The following is a 19660-nucleotide window of genomic DNA, read 5'->3' as shown; positions in this document are numbered from 1 at the left end:
GGTCCTTCAGTACGCTGCGAAGAGTTAAAACGTGGATTAGAAGCACCATGGGTGAAGGAAGGCTTACAGATTTATGTCTGATAAGCATACATCGTATTTACACAAATATTTATTGAAAAACAAAAAACTTTCCTTAATTACCATATATGAATATTAACATAAATTGAAAAAAAAATTGAAACACGCACCCTCTATACCCCGTTTTGGTAATTCTTTGTTCGCTTAAACCTTTCTTTCTTTCTCCCTACTGCCTCTCCCACCCTCTCAGATTGCGTTTGCCCGCGAATTTTAAAATTAAATTGCATTTAATCACGGCATTAGAAATTCCCGATAATATTTCGCGTGCATGCACGAACTGCCTGAGAAACTATTACCGCGAATATGCAAAGCCCGTACTTATCACATGCTTCGGTTAATATATGGGGAGGTGCTCGGGTGGGTAAACTTTCGTCGTCGAGGTCGGTTATTCGTGCCATTTTTTTTTTTTTTTTTAATGTATGAAACAAAAAAGTTTCGTGAATTGCTGAATTGCATTTAAATGGTAATTTACATGGTTAGGGGGGCGGGTGAAAGGGTGGTTCTCCATCGCGCGATAACCACCAATATATTTCCCTTTTGACAAGTGAAATTGGTTCGTGTGAAACCCTCGCGCTTTTCAACTTTTGGTTTATTTGGAACTCCGCTCAAAGGGGGTGTTGTTTATGGGGAGAATATGGGCTTGTCTATGGGATTAATCGTTATTAATTAGGGAATTGTGTGTTTTTGCCTTTGCGGAGTTATCGATATCTCAAAAACTATCATACTCAACCCAGTGATACCAACAGCTAAATGTTGACGAAAAATTCTTCTGTAAACTTTCTTAAGGTTGTAAAGGGCTTCTGTTGTATAGCTCCTACATATCAATTGTGTATGGTTTATAGGTGAGGATCACTAAGATTAGGCAATCCAAAATAGCTGACTGAACAATAATAAAAATGGCGGCCTGTAGGCAAGCACACTTTGGTATCCCGTAAAGGGTACATGTAAAACGATCGATTTTGGATTTCGTACCTAAATTAAAGGGTTGTTAAGGGCTAGGCATCTGGCAACCCTGTAAGGGATCTGTCAAAACCCTTCAACGTCAAAGGTGTGTTTATTGCGAAGTATGTTTAGTTGTGTTCTCTTGCGTTTTATTGTGTTCTTGTAATTTTTTTTCGAATTATGGCGTTTTTGCGAAAAAGTGAATATTTGTTGCAGTTGAAAAGTAGTGATCCAGATATTGCCTTGGGATATAAGGATAAAATAAGCAATATTGACCATTTTGCCCTAATTGATGGAGAAACAACAACAAACTTGATAGGTTTTCCAAAAGTAACGGCGTTTGATATTATTTCTTATCTTGTGCTGACCCACAGCTTCTATATGCAAATGACTAGATGAAGGCAGTTAGATACAGAAGTTTGTCTGGCTATAAATATTTTGAAGCTAGATGGGTTTCAAATTGTTCGGTAAGAAACGTTGGAGATTTCACCAAAAGTACAAAATCAGTGAATGTACTAAATAAGTGACCATATTAACATTAAGTTAGGTCTGGGTTGGATTGGGAACCAAATTTTGATAATATCCAACAACTTTCTATGAAACCCTAAGCCCAACAGCCCCATTACAGATTAACAAAAGAACTGACCACTTAGGTACCTACCAGACAATAAATGTTCGCTGCACACTCGATCATAGGTTGGTTAGTTATAAAAATTAACTTTTGTATACATAGTTATTAAACTTTATACTTGATAGGTCCCATTGGATGGCCTCCTAGGTCACCGGATTTAATGCCTCTGGATTTCTTTTTGTAGGGAAATGTTAAATCCGAAGTTTATCGTATTGTACCCACAACTAGGGAAGATATGGTGGAGCGCATACAAGAGTCTTTTAGAAGTATTACGCCTTCTACGCTTTGTGCAGTTAGAAGAACTTTCGCACGTAGGGCCGATTAGTGTTTGGAGCAAAACGGTAGACACTTTGAGCAATTTTTATGATATAACTCTTTTTATAATGTATTTAATTAATGTTGTTAATGTTTTTGGTGAATTCTTGATGTAACTGAACTTGATGGGAGGGATTTATTTTTCTTGTAGGATTTTCGGACGATTTCTGGATTTGTAAGTCCTTACTTATTTCCCTTACTCTAATTTCTGGATTTTCTACAACTGACTTGGTGACTGTCAATTTGTTTGTTTGTTTTTTGTACTCTACGCTTTCAGTATGCTGCTCTAATCATTTTCAAGTAAAAATAAACGTTGTAATGTCTATAAAAAAATGTGCCATTCTTCCTTTAACAACAAATTTTAAGAAAAAGGTTAGAGATAAAGGCAAACTTATTGGTATCAAATTAAAGATAAAAGAATTCTGTATCAAAACACGTTACTAGATACAGGGTGTTCCATTAAAAAAAAATGCGCAAAATTGAATTGAAAATATCATTATCTGAGTAACGATTTTGATCAAAAAAAGAGCGCCGCGATATTAAATGAACAACAGGTATACTGTTAGGCAGTGTAACAATAAATAAACAGATTGTACCATTATTAGGGCGTAATTGGTTAAATATTATTAATACATCTTGGAAAAAATGCATTATTAGAGCCAATGTCAGTTAAGCCAAATCAGTCACCATTTAAAATTTTCAACAAAAATCCACAAATATCTCAAAAACTATCGAACATCAACATTGAGAGAATATCCCTCTACAAGGCTCTAAACGGCTTCCACGAATACTTTTTGAGTTATAGTGGGTTGCGTCGAATTTATCGTTTTAACTTTTAGCGAGAACAAAATCAAAAGCGATAAAAAAAAAGACGAAATTCATCATCTTTTCGCGCCCCAGTTTTGGCAAAGGGAATAAATTTGGCGAGACTATCCGAGAGGAGGTTGGCTTTGAATAAATTAGCCGTAAGATGAGCCTCCCCCCATAAAGGGATATCGATTTATTGATGCCTCGCTCCCGCTTTTCGCCTGTTTTAAACTTTTGCAGTGGCGGTCGATGATTACGGGATACGACGGTTTATAATTTAGGACCGATTTATGTTTCGGGGTGGTTAATTACCCTGTTGCTTAATATTGATTTAAAACGTGCCACGTAAACATAGTTAATACACACTTTCTGCATATCACCTTGTATAATAAGACTTCTTAAAGCCAAATTTAATCAGACCCCTGGCCTCAGATTTCCGTAACAAGAGACACAGTAGGAAAATCAGGTATGCAAAGCCCTGTATAATTAACAGTCATTTCGCTTGTGATTAATACAGAGGGACCTAAGACCCGACCCTCTAAGATACCGGTATAATAGAAGGAATTATTAGGGGCACACAGTATAACCATCTATTTTGTCAGTTTATTAATAAGATCTCGGTTCAGGTCTTGGGTTATAATCCCTACAGGATTAGAAAGCTTGGCGGCAGGACTTAATATTAAGATTTGTCATATATGAAGAAACCATGCGAGTTAAAATAATATCATATAAAAAGCACTGGGATTGAAGCCTTACAAGTTGTTTGCAAATGAACCTACAGAAGTCTTATAAATGTAATTGGAATAAAATCTAATATAGAAATGAAGGGGGCATGGTCTATCATAATATAATAGAATTCAGGCAAAAGTTTTTGAATTATTTTATATAATATGTCTTGGTTTAGCTCCTTTTCGTTTTTGCCTATTATCACGTCTCTATATAAATGAGGATAAAAAAAAACTTGAGAGGAAAGTTATGCCTATAATGACTGAAAAGAAGCTTGAGCCTGAATCCACATACGTAATTACGGATACCTGAGACTGTCAAGCCTATCCGTGACTTTTAGTCCATCCACTATAGAAGTATGCATATCCGTAAAATTACGTTATTTATTGTTTATTAAACGACTTTACTCGTGTTTTTGGTGTTTACGGTTTTGACCTCCCGCAATTGCTTCAACTTATTTTTATGCTTTAATTGTAAAGGGGTTCTACGATCCCATAGAGGTTTTCTGGCATAAATGAATAAAATCAATATTTCGTAGTCTAGTTTCCTGTGTTTTTGGCATAAAGCATTGCCTCCTAAAACTACAAAATAAATAAACAAATAAAACAAACGTAAAATGAAAATCCTGCAGTCTCCCTAAACCTATTTATTAAACATTTAGTTATTTTAAATTCCCGAGATGTTTCGGACACAGTGGTGTCCATCATCAGGGGATAAAACTGGTATCTGATATACGCCTCAGGGTTTGATTCCATGTCAAATAACCCTCTATTTATTATTATTTAATTTTATTATTTTTATTTGTTTACATTCTGTTGTTATTTACAGGAGTAACTTTTGATGTCAGATTAATGTTTTAAGTTATAGTAAATCCGTTAAGTTTAAATAATCTTTTCAAGGTTTATTGCCAATTTTTTCCCAAAAAAAAAAACACTTTCTAGAAGTTTGTATATTCTAGTGCATTTTACCTGCTAATGAGTGAAGAGTTAATGGTTGGTTTCGACAGAAATTAAAAGTCAAAATTCCAAAGTTTCATCCCATCTCAATAAGCATCCTCCAATTTTTGTCGTCAACAAAATCTTATAACTTTTTTCGGTAAAATGTTTAATAGTTTGATCATTTTCTGTTGGAGAAATTGTTTCGAAATCTCCCTTTGTTTTTGTAGACATTTTATAGGCCCCCACCGGAGATATTGGCATATTCCTGGACAAATTTGATTCCCTATTATCCCAATTATATTATTAGATGGCGACTTAAAAATGCATGTTCTTTCTCCCACACGAATAACATCCTTGATTACTTTTGTATAAATTTAAATGATGTGTCATGTACAGTACTCTCTTCTGGTATTTCGGGCCATGAAGTATTTAAAGAAGAATTTTCAGCAGAGCGAATTTCAATAGTTTTGTTCTCCTATAGTCTTAATTAATTGGAATGCAATTGAAATGGTCATTTTTTATATATAAAGAAAAGGCTTCAAATGAGAAATAGAAAACCATGGGTTCCACAGGACCTGAATTTTGGCCAAAAATCTCCGTTTTATGACTAACTTGTGCAAATATACTACTAATGAATGCATTATTTTTTATCATCAGAAATATCGTAATCTATGCAGAAAGACAATTATAACAGCAAAGGCTAATATATTATTATAGTGACCGCTTAAATGTGTCATCAAAAAGGCAGAGTGTTGGTCAATTATTATTAATAATAATAATAAATGTCTTTTATTATTCAAATTCATTACAAACTTGATACAAAAAAAAAACAAAGTACCTGAACCTGGCGCAGTCTAGCTTTCTATAGCTACTCCACTGAACCAGATCAGGGTGTATTTGAAGTATATAAACCTGTGTATTTGAAGTACCATTATAACAACATGTTATATATAAAGAAATATTCCCAATTATAATATAACACAAAAAAAGTTTTCATCTTCTATAAAAAACAGCAAATTTGATACATATTAAATAGTAAGAGAATTGTTTTGAATATTCATAAGAACAATTTTATATTTCCTCCTAAATTTATCTGCACGAAGGTCAACAAATTCTGCAGGTATTTTATTGTAGCACTGAACAGCATTGTAAGAAAACGATCGCTGAAACATAGCACTCCTATGGACCGGCATGGTTAACTTATTTCTAGCTCTAACATTTACCCCGTGTACATTTGCTCTAAACAACAATCTATTCCTTATAGTCGCAGGTGCCTTTGGGCTGCTAATGATTTTTATCAAAAAAGTGGAAAAACGAAGAATTCTACGATTGTCCATTTTAAGCCAGTTAATTGTTTTATAATATTGCGAAATATGATCATACTTACGTAAGCCATAAACCAATCTGATACAGGCATTTTGAATTTTTTGTATGCGCATTTTACAATCATTATCTAAGCAAAAACCATAAACATAATCACAGTAGTTAAAATTAGAGAGCACCATGGCTTCACATAGGCTGCGTTTAAGACTTAGATTAAGAATATCTCTATTACTATATAAGAGTTTTAAAGCTGCAAACGATTTTTGAACAATTTTTTTAACATGCTCCCTGAATCTCAACTTACTGTCCATCACAATGCCTAAATTTTTGGTAGTTTCAACAACCGAAAGCTTAGAGCCCTCCACATGAACATTTATTACACTTTTAATATTTGTAATTTTATTTGTATTTCCAAAAACCATAAAACAAGACTTTGAGGAATTTAATTTAAAAAAATGTTTTTTAAATAATTGATTTATTATATTTAAGTCATTGTTTATACCAATCTCCGCTTCTTTAAGATTATCAGGTTTGAAAGTTGTATATATCTGCGTATCATCAGCAAACGCTTGCACCTTACAAACTTTTAAGGACTTAAGAATGTCTGCTGTATATACAAGGAAAAGCAGAGGTCCCAGGACAGAACCCTGGGGCACTCCAGACAAAATGTGAGCCTGATTAGAATAAGAATTATTTGTAAATATTGTCTGAAATCTATTATTCAAATAAGACTCAATTAACTGTATAGACTCCATTGAAAAGCCATAATATTTAAGCTTAGCTAGTAAAAGGGCATGATTTATTGTATCGAACGCCTTAGAGAAATCTAAAAGCACCAGAACAGCAATCTGTTGCTTATCAATAGCGTCCATTATATCATCCAGTACGTTTAGTAGAGCTACAGAGGTACCAAAGTTCTCCCTAAAGCCACATTGCGTAGCCGGAATAATGTCATTATCAATAAAATAACAAACAATCTGATGGTAAAGTACCTTTTCAAATATTTTTGAAAGTACTGGAAGTATACTTATAACGCGCAAGTCGTTATAATTTTCTGGGCTAGCAACTTTTGATAAGGGTTTACCAATCGAAATTTTCCATTGATCGGGGAAATAGTGAGCTTCTATACAACAATTTATTATGTGGCATATGTACTTATCAATAAAGGGGCTACAATACCTTAACATTTTTGGTGAAATCTGATCCACACCAGTCGCATTAGACTTAATACTATTTAAAATTCTATTTACATCTTCAACAGTTGCAAGATTAAGTGTGAAATGCAGGCTATTATCAAATACACCATTATTATAACACTGAACTTGTTCATCAGAATTCGCAGAATTTTGAAGAAATTGAGAAAAAAAGATGTTAATTTGATTTGGATCAGACAGGTGTTCCGAAATATTGGTATTATTTTTATCTCTACAAATGTTAAACTTTTTTAATGACGACCAAAGCTGACGTTTATTTTTTTCGTTACACAACAGATTAAGGTGCTTCTTTTTTTCTCTTCTAATTGTAGCCAGAGTATGATTTCTCAGAAATTTATAATTCTCCCAATCTTGTTGCCTTGAATTTCCTTAATGCCTCATTGCGTTGTTTTTGGAAAAGAAGTACCTCAGATGTTAGCCAAGGAGCTTTAGGTTTAGTAATTCTTTCTTTTTTAAAAGAAGCATGTTTATTAAAAAGTGTTTGAATTAAATTATTAAAAATTACTAGCTTACTATCGATATTATTTTGATATAAAATGCTATCCCATGGTAAGAAATATAAATCCTGCAAAAAAAGTTGGTTATTAAAATTTTTAAAGCACCTGTACTCAATTAGTTTAATTATGTGTACCCTGTTTAAATTTAGTTCACAGAAAACCAAGTTGTGATCTGAGATGTTGTCTGCGCAAATGACCCCTTTATTATGTATCAGAGACACATTAGACACAAATATTGCATCAATAAGAGTGCTGCAAGTAGCTGAGACTCTGGTTGGGTCTTCAATTATTTGAGTGAGATGAAGAAAGAACATCCTATCAGCTTGTGCATAAGTCAAAAACGACGAAAGTTAGAGAGTTGAAAATTTGTACAGATATTCTTCAAATAAAATTATTGGACACCTCTATCAACGTTTTTCGAAAAAATAGACAGGAAGTAAAAAAATAATTTTTCTTCGGAAAATGTGGTATTTTTTTCAAGAACATCCTATCAGCTTGTGCATAAGTCAAAAACGACGAAAGTTAGAGAGTTGAAAATTTGTACAGATATTCTTCAAATAAAATGATTGGACACCTCTATCAACGTTTTTCGAAAAAATAGACAGGAAGCTGAAAAATAATTTTTCTTCGGAAAATGTGGTATTTTTTTCAAGAACATCCTATCAGCTTGTGCATAAGTCAAAAACGAAGAAAGTTAGAGAGTTGAAAATTTGTACAGATATTCTTCAAATAAAATGATTGGACACCTCTATCAACGTTTTTCGAAAAAATAGACAGGAAGCTGAAAAATAATTTTTCTTCGGAAAATGTGGTATTTTTTTCAAGAACATCCTATCAGCTTGTGCATAAGTCAAAAACGACGAAAGTTAGAGAGTTGAAAATTTGTACAGATATTTTTCAAATAAAATGATTGGACACCTCTATCAACGTTTTTCGAAAAAATAGACAGGAAGCTGAAAAATAATTTTTCTTCGGAAAATGTGGTATTTTTTTCAAGAACATCCTATCAGCTTGTGCATAAGTCAAAAACGACGAAAGTTAGAGAGTTGAAAATTTGTACAGATATTCTTCAAATAAAATGATTGGACACCTCTATCAACGTTTTTCGAAAAAATAGACAGGAAGCTAAAAAAAAATTTTTCTTCGGAAAATGTGGTATTTTTCTCAAGAACATCCTATCAGCTTGTGCATAAGTCAAAAACGACGAAAGTTAGAGAGTTGAAAATTTATACAGATATTCTTCAAATAAAATTATTGGATACCTCTATCAACGTTTTTCGAAAAAATAGACAGGAAGTTAAAAAATAATTTTTCTTCGGAAAATGTGGTATTTTTTTCAAGAACATCCTATCAGCTTGTGCATAAGTCAAAAACGACGAAAGTTAGAGAGTTGAAAATTTGTACAGATATTCTTCAAATAAAATGATTGGACACCTCTATCAACGTTTTTCGAAAAAATAGACAGGGAGCTAAAAAATAATTTTTCTTCGGAAAATGTGGTATTTTTTTCAAGAACATCCTATCAGCTTGTGCATAAGTCAAAAACGACGAAAGTTAGAGAGTTGAAAATTTGTACAGATATTCTTCAAATAAAATGATTGGACACCTCTATCAACGTTTTTCGAAAAAATAGACAGGAAGCTGAAAAATAATTTTTCTTCGGAAAATGTGGTATTTTTTTCAAGAACATCCTATCAGCTTGTGCATAAGTCAAAAACGACGAAAGTTAGAGAGTTGAAAATTTGTACAGATATTCTTCAAATAAAATTATTGGATACCTCTATCAACGTTTTTCGAAAAAATAGACAGGAAGCTAAAAAATAATTTTTCTTCGGAAAATGTGGTATTTTTTTCAAGAACATCCTATCAGCTTGTGCATAAGTCAAAAACGACGAAAGTTAGAGAGTTGAAAATTTGTACAGATATTCTTCAAATAAAATGATTGGACACCTCTATCAACGTTTTTCGAAAAAATAGACAGGGAGCTAAAAAATAATTTTTCTTCGGAAAATGTGGTATTTTTTTCAAGAACATCCTATCAGCTTGTGCATAAGTCAAAAACGACGAAAGTTAGAGAGTTGAAAATTTGTACAGATATTCTTCAAATAAAATGATTGGACACCTCTATCAACGTTTTTCGAAAAAATAGACAGGAAGCTGAAAAATAATTTTTCTTCGGAAAATGTGGTATTTTTTTCAAGAACATCCTATCAGCTTGTGCATAAGTCAAAAACGACGAAAGTTAGAGAGTTGAAAATTTGTACAGATATTCTTCAAATAAAATGATTGGACACCTCTATCAACGTTTTTCGAAAAAATAGACAGGGAGCTAAAAAATAATTTTTCTTCGGAAAATGTGGTATTTTTTTCAAGAACATCCTATCAGCTTGTGCATAAGTCAAAAACGACGAAAGTTAGAGAGTTGAAAATTTGTACAGATATTCTTCAAATAAAATGATTGGACACCTCTATCAACGTTTTTCGAAAAAATAGACAGGGAGCTAAAAAATAATTTTTCTTCGGAAAATGTGGTATTTTTTTCAAGAACATCCTATCAGCTTGTGCATAAGTCAAAAACGACGAAAGTTAGAGAGTTGAAAATTTGTACAGATATTCTTCAAATAAAATGATTGGACACCTCTATCAACGTTTTTCGAAAAAATAGACAGGGAGCTAAAAAATAATTTTTCTTCGGAAAATGTGGTATTTTTTTCAAGAACATCCTATCAGCTTGTGCATAAGTCAAAAACGAAGAAAGTTAGAGAGTTGAAAATTTGTACAGATATTCTTCAAATAAAATGATTGGACACCTCTATCAACGTTTTTCGAAAAAATAGACAGGAAGCTGAAAAATAATTTTTCTTCGGAAAATGTGGTATTTTTTTCAAGAACATCCTATCAGCTTGTGCATAAGTCAAAAACGACGAAAGTTAGAGAGTTGAAAATTTGTACAGATATTCTTCAAATAAAATTATTGGACACCTCTATCAACGTTTTTCGAAAAAATAGACAGGAAGTAAAAAAATAATTTTTCTTCGGAAAATGTGGTATTTTTTTCAAGAACATCCTATCAGCTTGTGCATAAGTCAAAAACGACGAAAGTTAGAGAGTTGAAAATTTGTACAGATATTCTTCAAATAAAATGATTGGACACCTCTATCAACGTTTTTCGAAAAAATAGACAGGAAGCTAAAAAATAATTTTTCTTCGGAAAATGTGGTATTTTTTTCAAGAACATCCTATCAGCTTGTGCATAAGTCAAAAACGAAGAAAGTTAGAGAGTTGAAAATTTGTACAGATATTCTTCAAATAAAATGATTGGACACCTCTATCAACGTTTTTCGAAAAAATAGACAGGAAGCTGAAAAATAATTTTTCTTCGGAAAATGTGGTATTTTTTTCAAGAACATCCTATCAGCTTGTGCATAAGTCAAAAACGACGAAAGTTAGAGAGTTGAAAATTTGTACAGATATTTTTCAAATAAAATGATTGGACACCTCTATCAACGTTTTTCGAAAAAATAGACAGGAAGCTGAAAAATAATTTTTCTTCGGAAAATGTGGTATTTTTTTCAAGAACATCCTATCAGCTTGTGCATAAGTCAAAAACGACGAAAGTTAGAGAGTTGAAAATTTGTACAGATATTCTTCAAATAAAATGATTGGACACCTCTATCAACGTTTTTCGAAAAAATAGACAGGAAGCTAAAAAAAAATTTTTCTTCGGAAAATGTGGTATTTTTCTCAAGAACATCCTATCAGCTTGTGCATAAGTCAAAAACGACGAAAGTTAGAGAGTTGAAAATTTGTACAGATATTCTTCAAATAAAATTATTGGATACCTCTATCAACGTTTTTCGAAAAAATAGACAGGAAGTTAAAAAATAATTTTTCTTCGGAAAATGTGGTATTTTTTTCAAGAACATCCTATCAGCTTGTGCATAAGTCAAAAACGACGAAAGTTAGAGAGTTGAAAATTTGTACAGATATTCTTCAAATAAAATTATTGGACACCTCTATCAACGTTTTTCGAAAAAATAGACAGGAAGCTAAAAAATAATTTTTCTTCGGAAAATGTGGTATTTTTTTCAAGAACATCCTATCAGCTTGTGCATAAGTCAAAAACGACGAAAGTTAGAGAGTTGAAAATTTGTACAGATATTCTTCAAATAAAATGATTGGACACCTCTATCAACGTTTTTCGAAAAAATAGACAGGGAGCTAAAAAATAATTTTTCTTCGGAAAATGTGGTATTTTTTTCAAGAACATCCTATCAGCTTGTGCATAAGTCAAAAACGACGAAAGTTAGAGAGTTGAAAATTTGTACAGATATTCTTCAAATAAAATGATTGGACACCTCTATCAACGTTTTTCGAAAAAATAGACAGGAAGCTGAAAAATAATTTTTCTTCGGAAAATGTGGTATTTTTTTCAAGAACATCCTATCAGCTTGTGCATAAGTCAAAAACGACGAAAGTTAGAGAGTTGAAAATTTGTACAGATATTTTTCAAATAAAATGATTGGACACCTCTATCAACGTCAAATGAAACAATATTAACTTTATACTTGTCTCTTACATAAGCCGATTCATATTAACGATTTTAGGCATTTTCATAAAAGAAAATCTGAACCAAAAATGAAACCAAATGTTTTAAACGATTATTACTGTAATATTTCTCATTTCTTTCCCAAGGATGTAAGTAGTAATATTGATCCTTACATTAATATTCAGCAAGTGTCAGTCCAACATTCTTTTTTCTTGCGTCCTGTTGATCTCACCGAAGTTGGGGATGCAATTAGAAGCTTAAAAACCATAAATCATTTGGAGCTGATGGAATGTCATCAAAGTTACTACTGTTTACCTGATTCAGCATTAGTTTCTGCCATCAACAATTCACGTTTACCTCCACATTTATGTATGAAGAGAGTGGGGATTTGAATGAGGCTTGTAATATTCGTACAATTTCTATATCATCTCTCCAAAAACTTGCATTTTATCTGCAAGTCAGCTTCAATTTTAAACTGGTAAACGGACTCATGGTGCTGTTTTTGCCTTTTTGAAGAGTGTCTATGTACTACGAATTCTGGAGAGTCGGCTGCGGCAATGTTTTGTAATCTGTGTAAGGCATCTGATTGCGTAGATCATGGAATACTGTTGTCTGATCATGGTTGGAATCCTATCTATCAAATCGTACTCGGAGAGTTACAGTGTTTGATTCTAGATACCATAAAATTTTAGCTTCATATTATGGCTTTAAACAGGCTTGTGTTTAATGTAAGTAAGACCTTTTTCAAGCGATTTAAGTGTGACGTCCATGTTTAGGGAAGAGCTCCCCCTTGAAAGAAAAGAAAACTGCAAGTTCCTTCACCAAGCATTACCATTAATGCTCGCCATCCATTTAAAGATCATATCCTAAATCTTGCAACAAAATTATCCTCTGGATGTTTTGCAGGCGTTCAGTATACTTTTCTTTTATTGAGTCTCATCTTCGTTATGACATGCCTTTTTGGGGCTTAAGCAACAAGGGATTAGTGAACCTTACTTTTGTGATTCAAAAAAAAAAAACAGATACGCATGTCCTGCTGAGCTAAGAGGTTTTGTAAACCCCTTTTCATATCTCAAAAAAATCCTGACTCCATTTTATCTTGGAAACAGCTACTCTTATTCATAAAGCTTCTAAGCTTTCCCCTAACGTTGGTCAGGTAAATGATTTTTCGAATTAAACAATCTCTACATGGTCCCTTACCGGAAACTCGCTCATATACCTTCGTTTTTGGGTGAATATCCATTTATTATTCATCAATCCGATATAAGAATCATCATCATCAACAAACAATCTAAAATCTGGTTGCAAACAAATTATTGATACACAATTTGTAATTTAAAAAATTTACTTTTGTGAGTTAATTTGGCGTCCAGGCAAATCTAAAACGGGCAAGTTTAAACTTTACTTCCCTAGTGGCACCCAATCAAACAATATGACATATGTACACTTCATTAAGGAACAACAATACTCCCACACATGAATATTTGTATCGTGTTAAAAGCATTCATTTCTCGACCATCTGTCTCCCAGTAATGTCTAATTTATAACGATTTGTCTGGCACGAAAATAACGTAATTATTTAAAACACTTAAGTTATCACAAGTGATTTTTAATGGTTTTTTTTTATGAAAAGGTGGGGGAGGGGAGCAACAACAACAATGCCAAGTTTATTTTGGATCGAGTAGGTTAAAAGTATTTTTAGTTTAAACAGTCAAGCCTAGGAGTACTAAGGGTATTTATATGTATATGTGGAAAAAAATTAAGGAATTACTCCTTGGATTATTCTAAGGATATTTTGGCCTTTTATGATGGTTTTATGATGGATTAGATGCTTTGTTTCGAAGATACGGGGCGAAAAAGAATGTTGACAATACGAATTATTTATTACCAAAAATTACATGTATTGTTCCTTAATCTACAAGACCTGTTCAAAATGACTACCCCTCGCTCGGAGGCAAGAATCCAATGTTCTCCTCCCAAACTCTTTCAAAAACACCAGGATCGTTTCTGATCTGATTTCTCAAATCTTGTACATCTTCCAATGGAGTAGTATAAACTAATGACTTTAGGCGTTCTTATAGGAAATAATCCAGAGGATTTAGGTCCGGGGATCGAGCAGGCCATACGGAGGTTCACCTCGATCAATCCAGCAATCTCCGTACTGTTAAAAACTGTCGAGCCAAAACTCCTAGAACTGATGTTGAAAGCGATCTCCAAGTACCTCATGTGGATTTTCTTCTGTCCAAACAGGGTTATTGTGAAAATTTCTTATTGCATTTCTTGAGAAACTGGCTTTATCGGTAAAAGGAATGAGTGTCAGTAGTTGATAGATTTGAACCAATATTTATAAGTAAATAAATAATGGCTTTATTTGTACTTTTCAATAGTGTACATAGGCGAAGTCTAGCCAAAGGCTAATCTACTTCACCTATTAAACAAATGTACGCAAAATTATTTTTGATAGCACAAAAGAAAGAAAAAAAAGTAACATTGGTCCACAAAAATCAAAAATTATAAAATAAGAAATACCTACTGACAATTTAGCTATTCTTTTTCGTTAAAAAATGCAGCTTTAGTTTTTTCCAAAAATTCGGGGTTTTACAAAAAATAAATATTACTTGTGACACATCGTTAAAAAGGTAATTTTGCATAGATTTTAAAAATGTAAAAATCTAAAATGGCGCCCGTAAGAGAAGAACAGAGTTGATGATAGTTGGCAAAAGACGAAGCGTCGTATTTCTAAAAACACCATCATGCAGGAAAAAAAGTGCAAATGATTTTAAAATCGGATAAGAAATAAGCTCCGAAAAAAATAAAATCGATTTTTCAAAATTTCGTATTTTTGCGAATATCTTCGGAACTATTCGCAATTTTTAATTTTTAAACGACATATTGGCTAAGCACACAAATTCTCAGTTTTGCCTAAATTAACCGTCTTCGTATCTCTTATAGATTTTGAGATTCCCATGTTGAGGGTCGAATTTGAAACACCCTGTATTGGAAAGCAGTCCAAACACAGATTGCATTAATGACAACCCTTCATGATTCCAACCAACAGTGGAAATTATTAAAACCTCTTATATTAAATTAAAAATTTTTAGCGAAAGATCATTAAACTGCAGTATACAAGTTCCTGGAAAAAATACAGTCCCTCAATATCATTCAGCATCAAATCATGTAATATCTTCCAATATAATTATGTATTAATAAACTAACAACTCATAAATTAAGTTTAATAACGTTAAAGGTATATAAAATAAAAAATAATTATGTGAAAAGTGACGTATATCAAAAAGCACAGAATCTGAAACGCACAGACCTTAAAGATGATAAATATGGATATTTGCCGAGCTCTAAATTAAACAATAAAATAAAAATAGCACAAAAGGGATTTTCCTTTTTTTTTGAACAAGAACGTGATTCTTAATTACTAGCAAAATTCTAACCAAAAAACGTGAAGTGATCTTCTTGTTTGTCAAAAGTTAATGGTCACTTTTTGGGCTATGCTACATTGGTTGCACGCTGTATATTTAAGGTAAGTACAGACTCAACGATTTACTAAAGGTAAGTATATACTAACTTATTCTAACAAAAGAGACCAAAATACAAAATCGACAGAAACTCCCAAATCAAGAAGAGAGATTAAGTGGATAATGTTTATTGATAGGGAACCAAGCGCCAAAATTAACAAAATGAGTTAGTGCTGCCATCTTATAGTAAAAGGTCTAATTTACGTTATTTTAAATAGTAGACCGTTAAAATTTGACCCCAGGCGCCATCTCTGAGACGCTGAACCAAGTGACGTCGGCAAAACAGGTGTTTCGGCTTTTATCTAAACAGATCCAAGCGACACACATTTTTATAGTATTATGAAATGTCGCTTGGTTCCCTTTACACATATGTAGCTTAATAATTTGTGGTTTTTTGTGTGAAAATGAGTGCAAGATCAAAACTGATTGTGTTAAAAGCACTTAACCAAAACTGTAAGGAGGATAACTATCCAGATTTTTTAACGAAAAAGCCTAAGGTAAGCATACCATAAAATAAACAATTTATATAGGTTAGGTTATTTAGTAAGACTTGTTTTCTCGTTTATTTCCTTTAATTTTTTAAATTTTATTTAGTATTTGAATAAATTTGCCATTGAATTTAACAAATTATTCAATTAAAAGTAATATATATCTAATCATTCCAAGAATTTTAATACATATACTTCATCTAAATAGATCCAACTTGAACAAATGGTGGTTGGTTCCTTTTATACAAAAACGAGTTATTATATTATGCACATCTTTTTAAAGATCCATTTATATTAAAATTTTCAGATGATTGTCAAAAAAGAAATTGATAACGTTTTTAAAGAGTTGATCAATCTAAAAAGACGTCGAAACGATTTAATTGACTTCGTAACTAGACCATCTCTTTCTCGTTGATTTTAAAAAAGAATCAATATTTCCCAGATTCTCAAGAAAAAAATAGTTACATTCTTATTTATAAATAAATTCTGTGATTGTCCTTAATTGACTTAATTCCTTACATCATAATAGATTTAAAGTTAATTTGACAGTGTATGTGTAATGTTATATTTTTACAGATTACATCTCCTAAGAATCATACCGAAGATGATAACCAAGAAAATGAAACTCCTGAAAAAACAACAAATTTGCGATGTTCGCCTCAAGAGGGAGATGATCCAATTGAAAGTCCAGCACCAGATTTAGTTGGAATAAATTTAGATTTAGATCTCTTGGAAGATGATAATTACGGATTTACAAGTGAGTCAATATGTGAAACATTCGAAGTTTTAGAAGATGGAGAATTATATGCAGTTTCAAACCAATCTCAAACTTGTCCCAAAGATTCCGTGCTTCCAAATAATTCCGATACTACTACAACAGAAAACGAGGCTAATGCATTTTCCAGGCATATTTCTGAAGGTGCATTGGACAATATAAATAGACTTTTTTTTGGAGACTATTCTAGAGATGCAACATCCAGCCCCTATAGTTCGGGACATAATAGTGAGGAGAATGACGACCATGAGAAAAATGACAGCGACTTCGTTCCAGAAGAAATCGGTTCGGAGGAAAGTGAGCTTGAAGATATTATAGAACAGATAGAAGAGCAAAATACGTCAAGTGAAATCATAGCTGAAACGGAAACTTGGAAAGGACGCCCAAAAAAAGGAAGAAAAAATAAGTACCTAGGACAAACGTTTGCTACAAGAAAGAAAATGCGAGACTTAAATAAGAAACATTATAACGTTAAAGGAAAGTTAGTGCACAGCAAAAAATTTGTTAATTACCTTTGTAAATGTCAAAAAAAGTGTCATGAAAAAGTTTCAGAAGAAACAAGAATGAATTTGTTTCTTAAATTTTGGGCTCTCGGTTCGTACGATTCATAAACAGGGTATATTGCCTCGACAGTAAAAGTATCACCAGTAAAAAGAAAGCGTTCCAAAGAAGGGCCAGGCAAAACATTTTCTAGGGTATATATTTTACAAGATACAGAAGTTTGTCAACAAAAGGGTCAATACAGCGTTAACCAAAATGAAACAAAACAGAATGAAAGATGAAAGAGGAAACAAGGGTAAAAAACCAAAAGTTTGCGATGAAACTGTTCAGAAAATTATTAATCATGTAAATAGTTTTCCTACTTACATATCTCATTATACTCGTAATCAAACAGATGCAAAATTTCTAGCTCATGATTTAACAGAAAAAAAAATGTACCAGATTTATATTGAAGACGGCAATCCAATAATTAGATTTAGATTTTTTAAACGTATCTTTTATAAATACTTTAATTTGAGAAGAAAACCGCCAGTAAAAGATACATGTAACAAATGTGATCTTTTTAAAAATCAATTGAAAAATATTACAAATGAACAAACAAAATTGTCAGTGCAAGCGGCTTATAACGAGCATCTTAAAAGTTGCTCGAAAACGAGCTAGTGCTGCTAGAGCTGAAATGAAAAAAGATTTTTCAAAGGCAACCACAAATCCTCATTAGGAGACACTTTCCTATGACATGCAAAAAGTTCTTGGATTACCAAAGCTCCCTACAAATTTGGTTTATTATAAAAGACAGTTAAGCATTTTTAATGAAGGTATCCATTGTGCATCAACCAATATACCCTATTCTTTTATATGGAGAGAGGGTATTGCAGGCAGAGGAGCTCAAGAGGTCGGATCATGTTTAAAAAACTTTATAGATTTGCATCCTAAAGAAAATATTAGAGAGCTAGTGCTGTGGTCCGATAGTTGCGGAGGACAAAATAGAAATATTAAGATTGTACTACTTTTAAAAAAAATTTTAGAGAAGTGTTGGGTGGCACTTCAGAAAATTCAGCTTAAATATCTGGAGTCGGGCCACAGCTTTCTGATAAATGATACAGATTTTGGTTTAATAGAGCGACCTCTAAAACAACAGGTGCGTATCTATACACTTAATGATTTTAAAAGTATTATTGAAGATTGTAAAACAAATAATAAATTTGTGGTTCAACAAATGGAATGTAATGATTTTTTTTCAATCGAAGATATTGAAAAAAAAATTACTAACAGAAAATTAAGTGTTAAAAGTAAAAAGATTAGTTGGCTAAAGACAAAAGCCATTAGGTTAATAAAAGAAAAGCATTTTTCAATTTTTTTCAAATATGATCATTCTGAAGATAATTGCTTCCAGGAAGTAGATATTTCAAAAACAACCAGAGGAAAAAAAACTAACCACCCAAAATTTGAGGACCTTAAACGACTATATCCAAATGGAAAGCCCATTTCAAGCAAAAAGGCCGCTGATATAAAAAGTTTGTTGCGATTTATTCCTACAGATGCTAAAGTTTTTTATAAAGTTGATGCAATTAAGGATTTTTTGGATGATATTGATGGGTTTAGTGAAGACGTAGACTTTGAAGTAGAGGAGGATAATTTAAATTAGGCTATTGTGTTTACTTATGTTTTAAATATTTACTTATATTTTCTTACTTATAATATTTACTTATATTTCTTCACACCTGTATTTTTTATAATAAGCAGCAGTTTTGACCTAAAGAAAAAATTTGTATAAATGGAACCAATTACATAATTAATTTTATTCTTAAACCTTTAAAAAAAAACCATTAACCAAAACTTCCATTGGTGCCCTTTAAATAAATGTTCGAGTATATTTAAGTAATATATTTAAATAGATCCAAGCACCAAATTTATTAAAAAGTCAAGGAAAATTGGAGTTTAGAAATATGCTACAATGCGAACATTTTAAGTTGAATATAGGTCGACCAAGAAAACCAAAAAAGACTACCAAATATTTATTTGCAGATTTACAGTAAAGCATCAAAGTTAGATGCCATTTTCTCAAAACAACAAATTGTCGTTTGGATCCCTATCAATAAACGCAATCCAAGTAAATTCCCTGGAAGCAAAGTCAATAAGAAAAAAGAGAGATTTAAATAAGTTTTTCTTGTAAGAGCATGAATGTTATAAAGGTAAGTTACTATATCCCCTTTAGACAATAATGTTGATTTTCTTTGACGGGCGGAAAAAAACGTCTGGTTATTAAGTGGCCCCAAGGAGATCCATATTGATCTTTGCACAAAAGCTTTTCAAATCCGGGACTATGTAGAGCCCTCCCGATTTAAA

The 19660-nt window shown here is 32.2% G+C and overlaps 2 protein-coding genes across 12 annotated transcripts in view; one reads left to right on the top strand and one right to left on the bottom strand.

The window, feature by feature from the left end:
• LOC126745680 (serine/threonine-protein phosphatase 2B catalytic subunit 2-like) overlaps positions 1–19660 on the bottom strand; it is a 227631-nt gene that overhangs the window by 165253 nt on the left and 42718 nt on the right. The gene's annotated exons all lie outside the window — the stretch shown is intronic.
• Positions 15314–19032, top strand: LOC126745792 (uncharacterized). 2 transcript variants are annotated; one of them, XM_050453796.1, is made up of 2 exons: positions 15314–16047; positions 16615–19032. In XM_050453796.1, exon 2 carries the CDS (start codon positions 18051–18053, stop codon positions 18957–18959), a length of 909 nt encoding a protein of 302 aa, XP_050309753.1. In that variant the 5' UTR covers positions 15314–16047; positions 16615–18050; the 3' UTR covers positions 18960–19032. The 2 variants fall into 2 exon arrangements, with proteins under 2 accessions (XP_050309753.1, XP_050309762.1); XM_050453805.1 differs by having other exon boundaries at positions 15319–16047.

The sequence above is a fragment of the Anthonomus grandis genome, chromosome 1, assembly GCF_022605725.1.
Source record: "Anthonomus grandis grandis chromosome 1, icAntGran1.3, whole genome shotgun sequence".
Lineage (NCBI taxonomy): Eukaryota > Metazoa > Arthropoda > Insecta > Coleoptera > Curculionidae > Anthonomus > Anthonomus grandis.
This window is presented reverse-complemented; position numbering and strand designations above follow the sequence as displayed.

Excerpts from the sequence above, each read along its gene's own strand:
- LOC126745792 (XM_050453796.1), top strand. The coding sequence starts at position 18,051 with ATGCAAAAAGTTCTTGGATTACCAAAGCTCCCTACAAATTTGGTTTAT.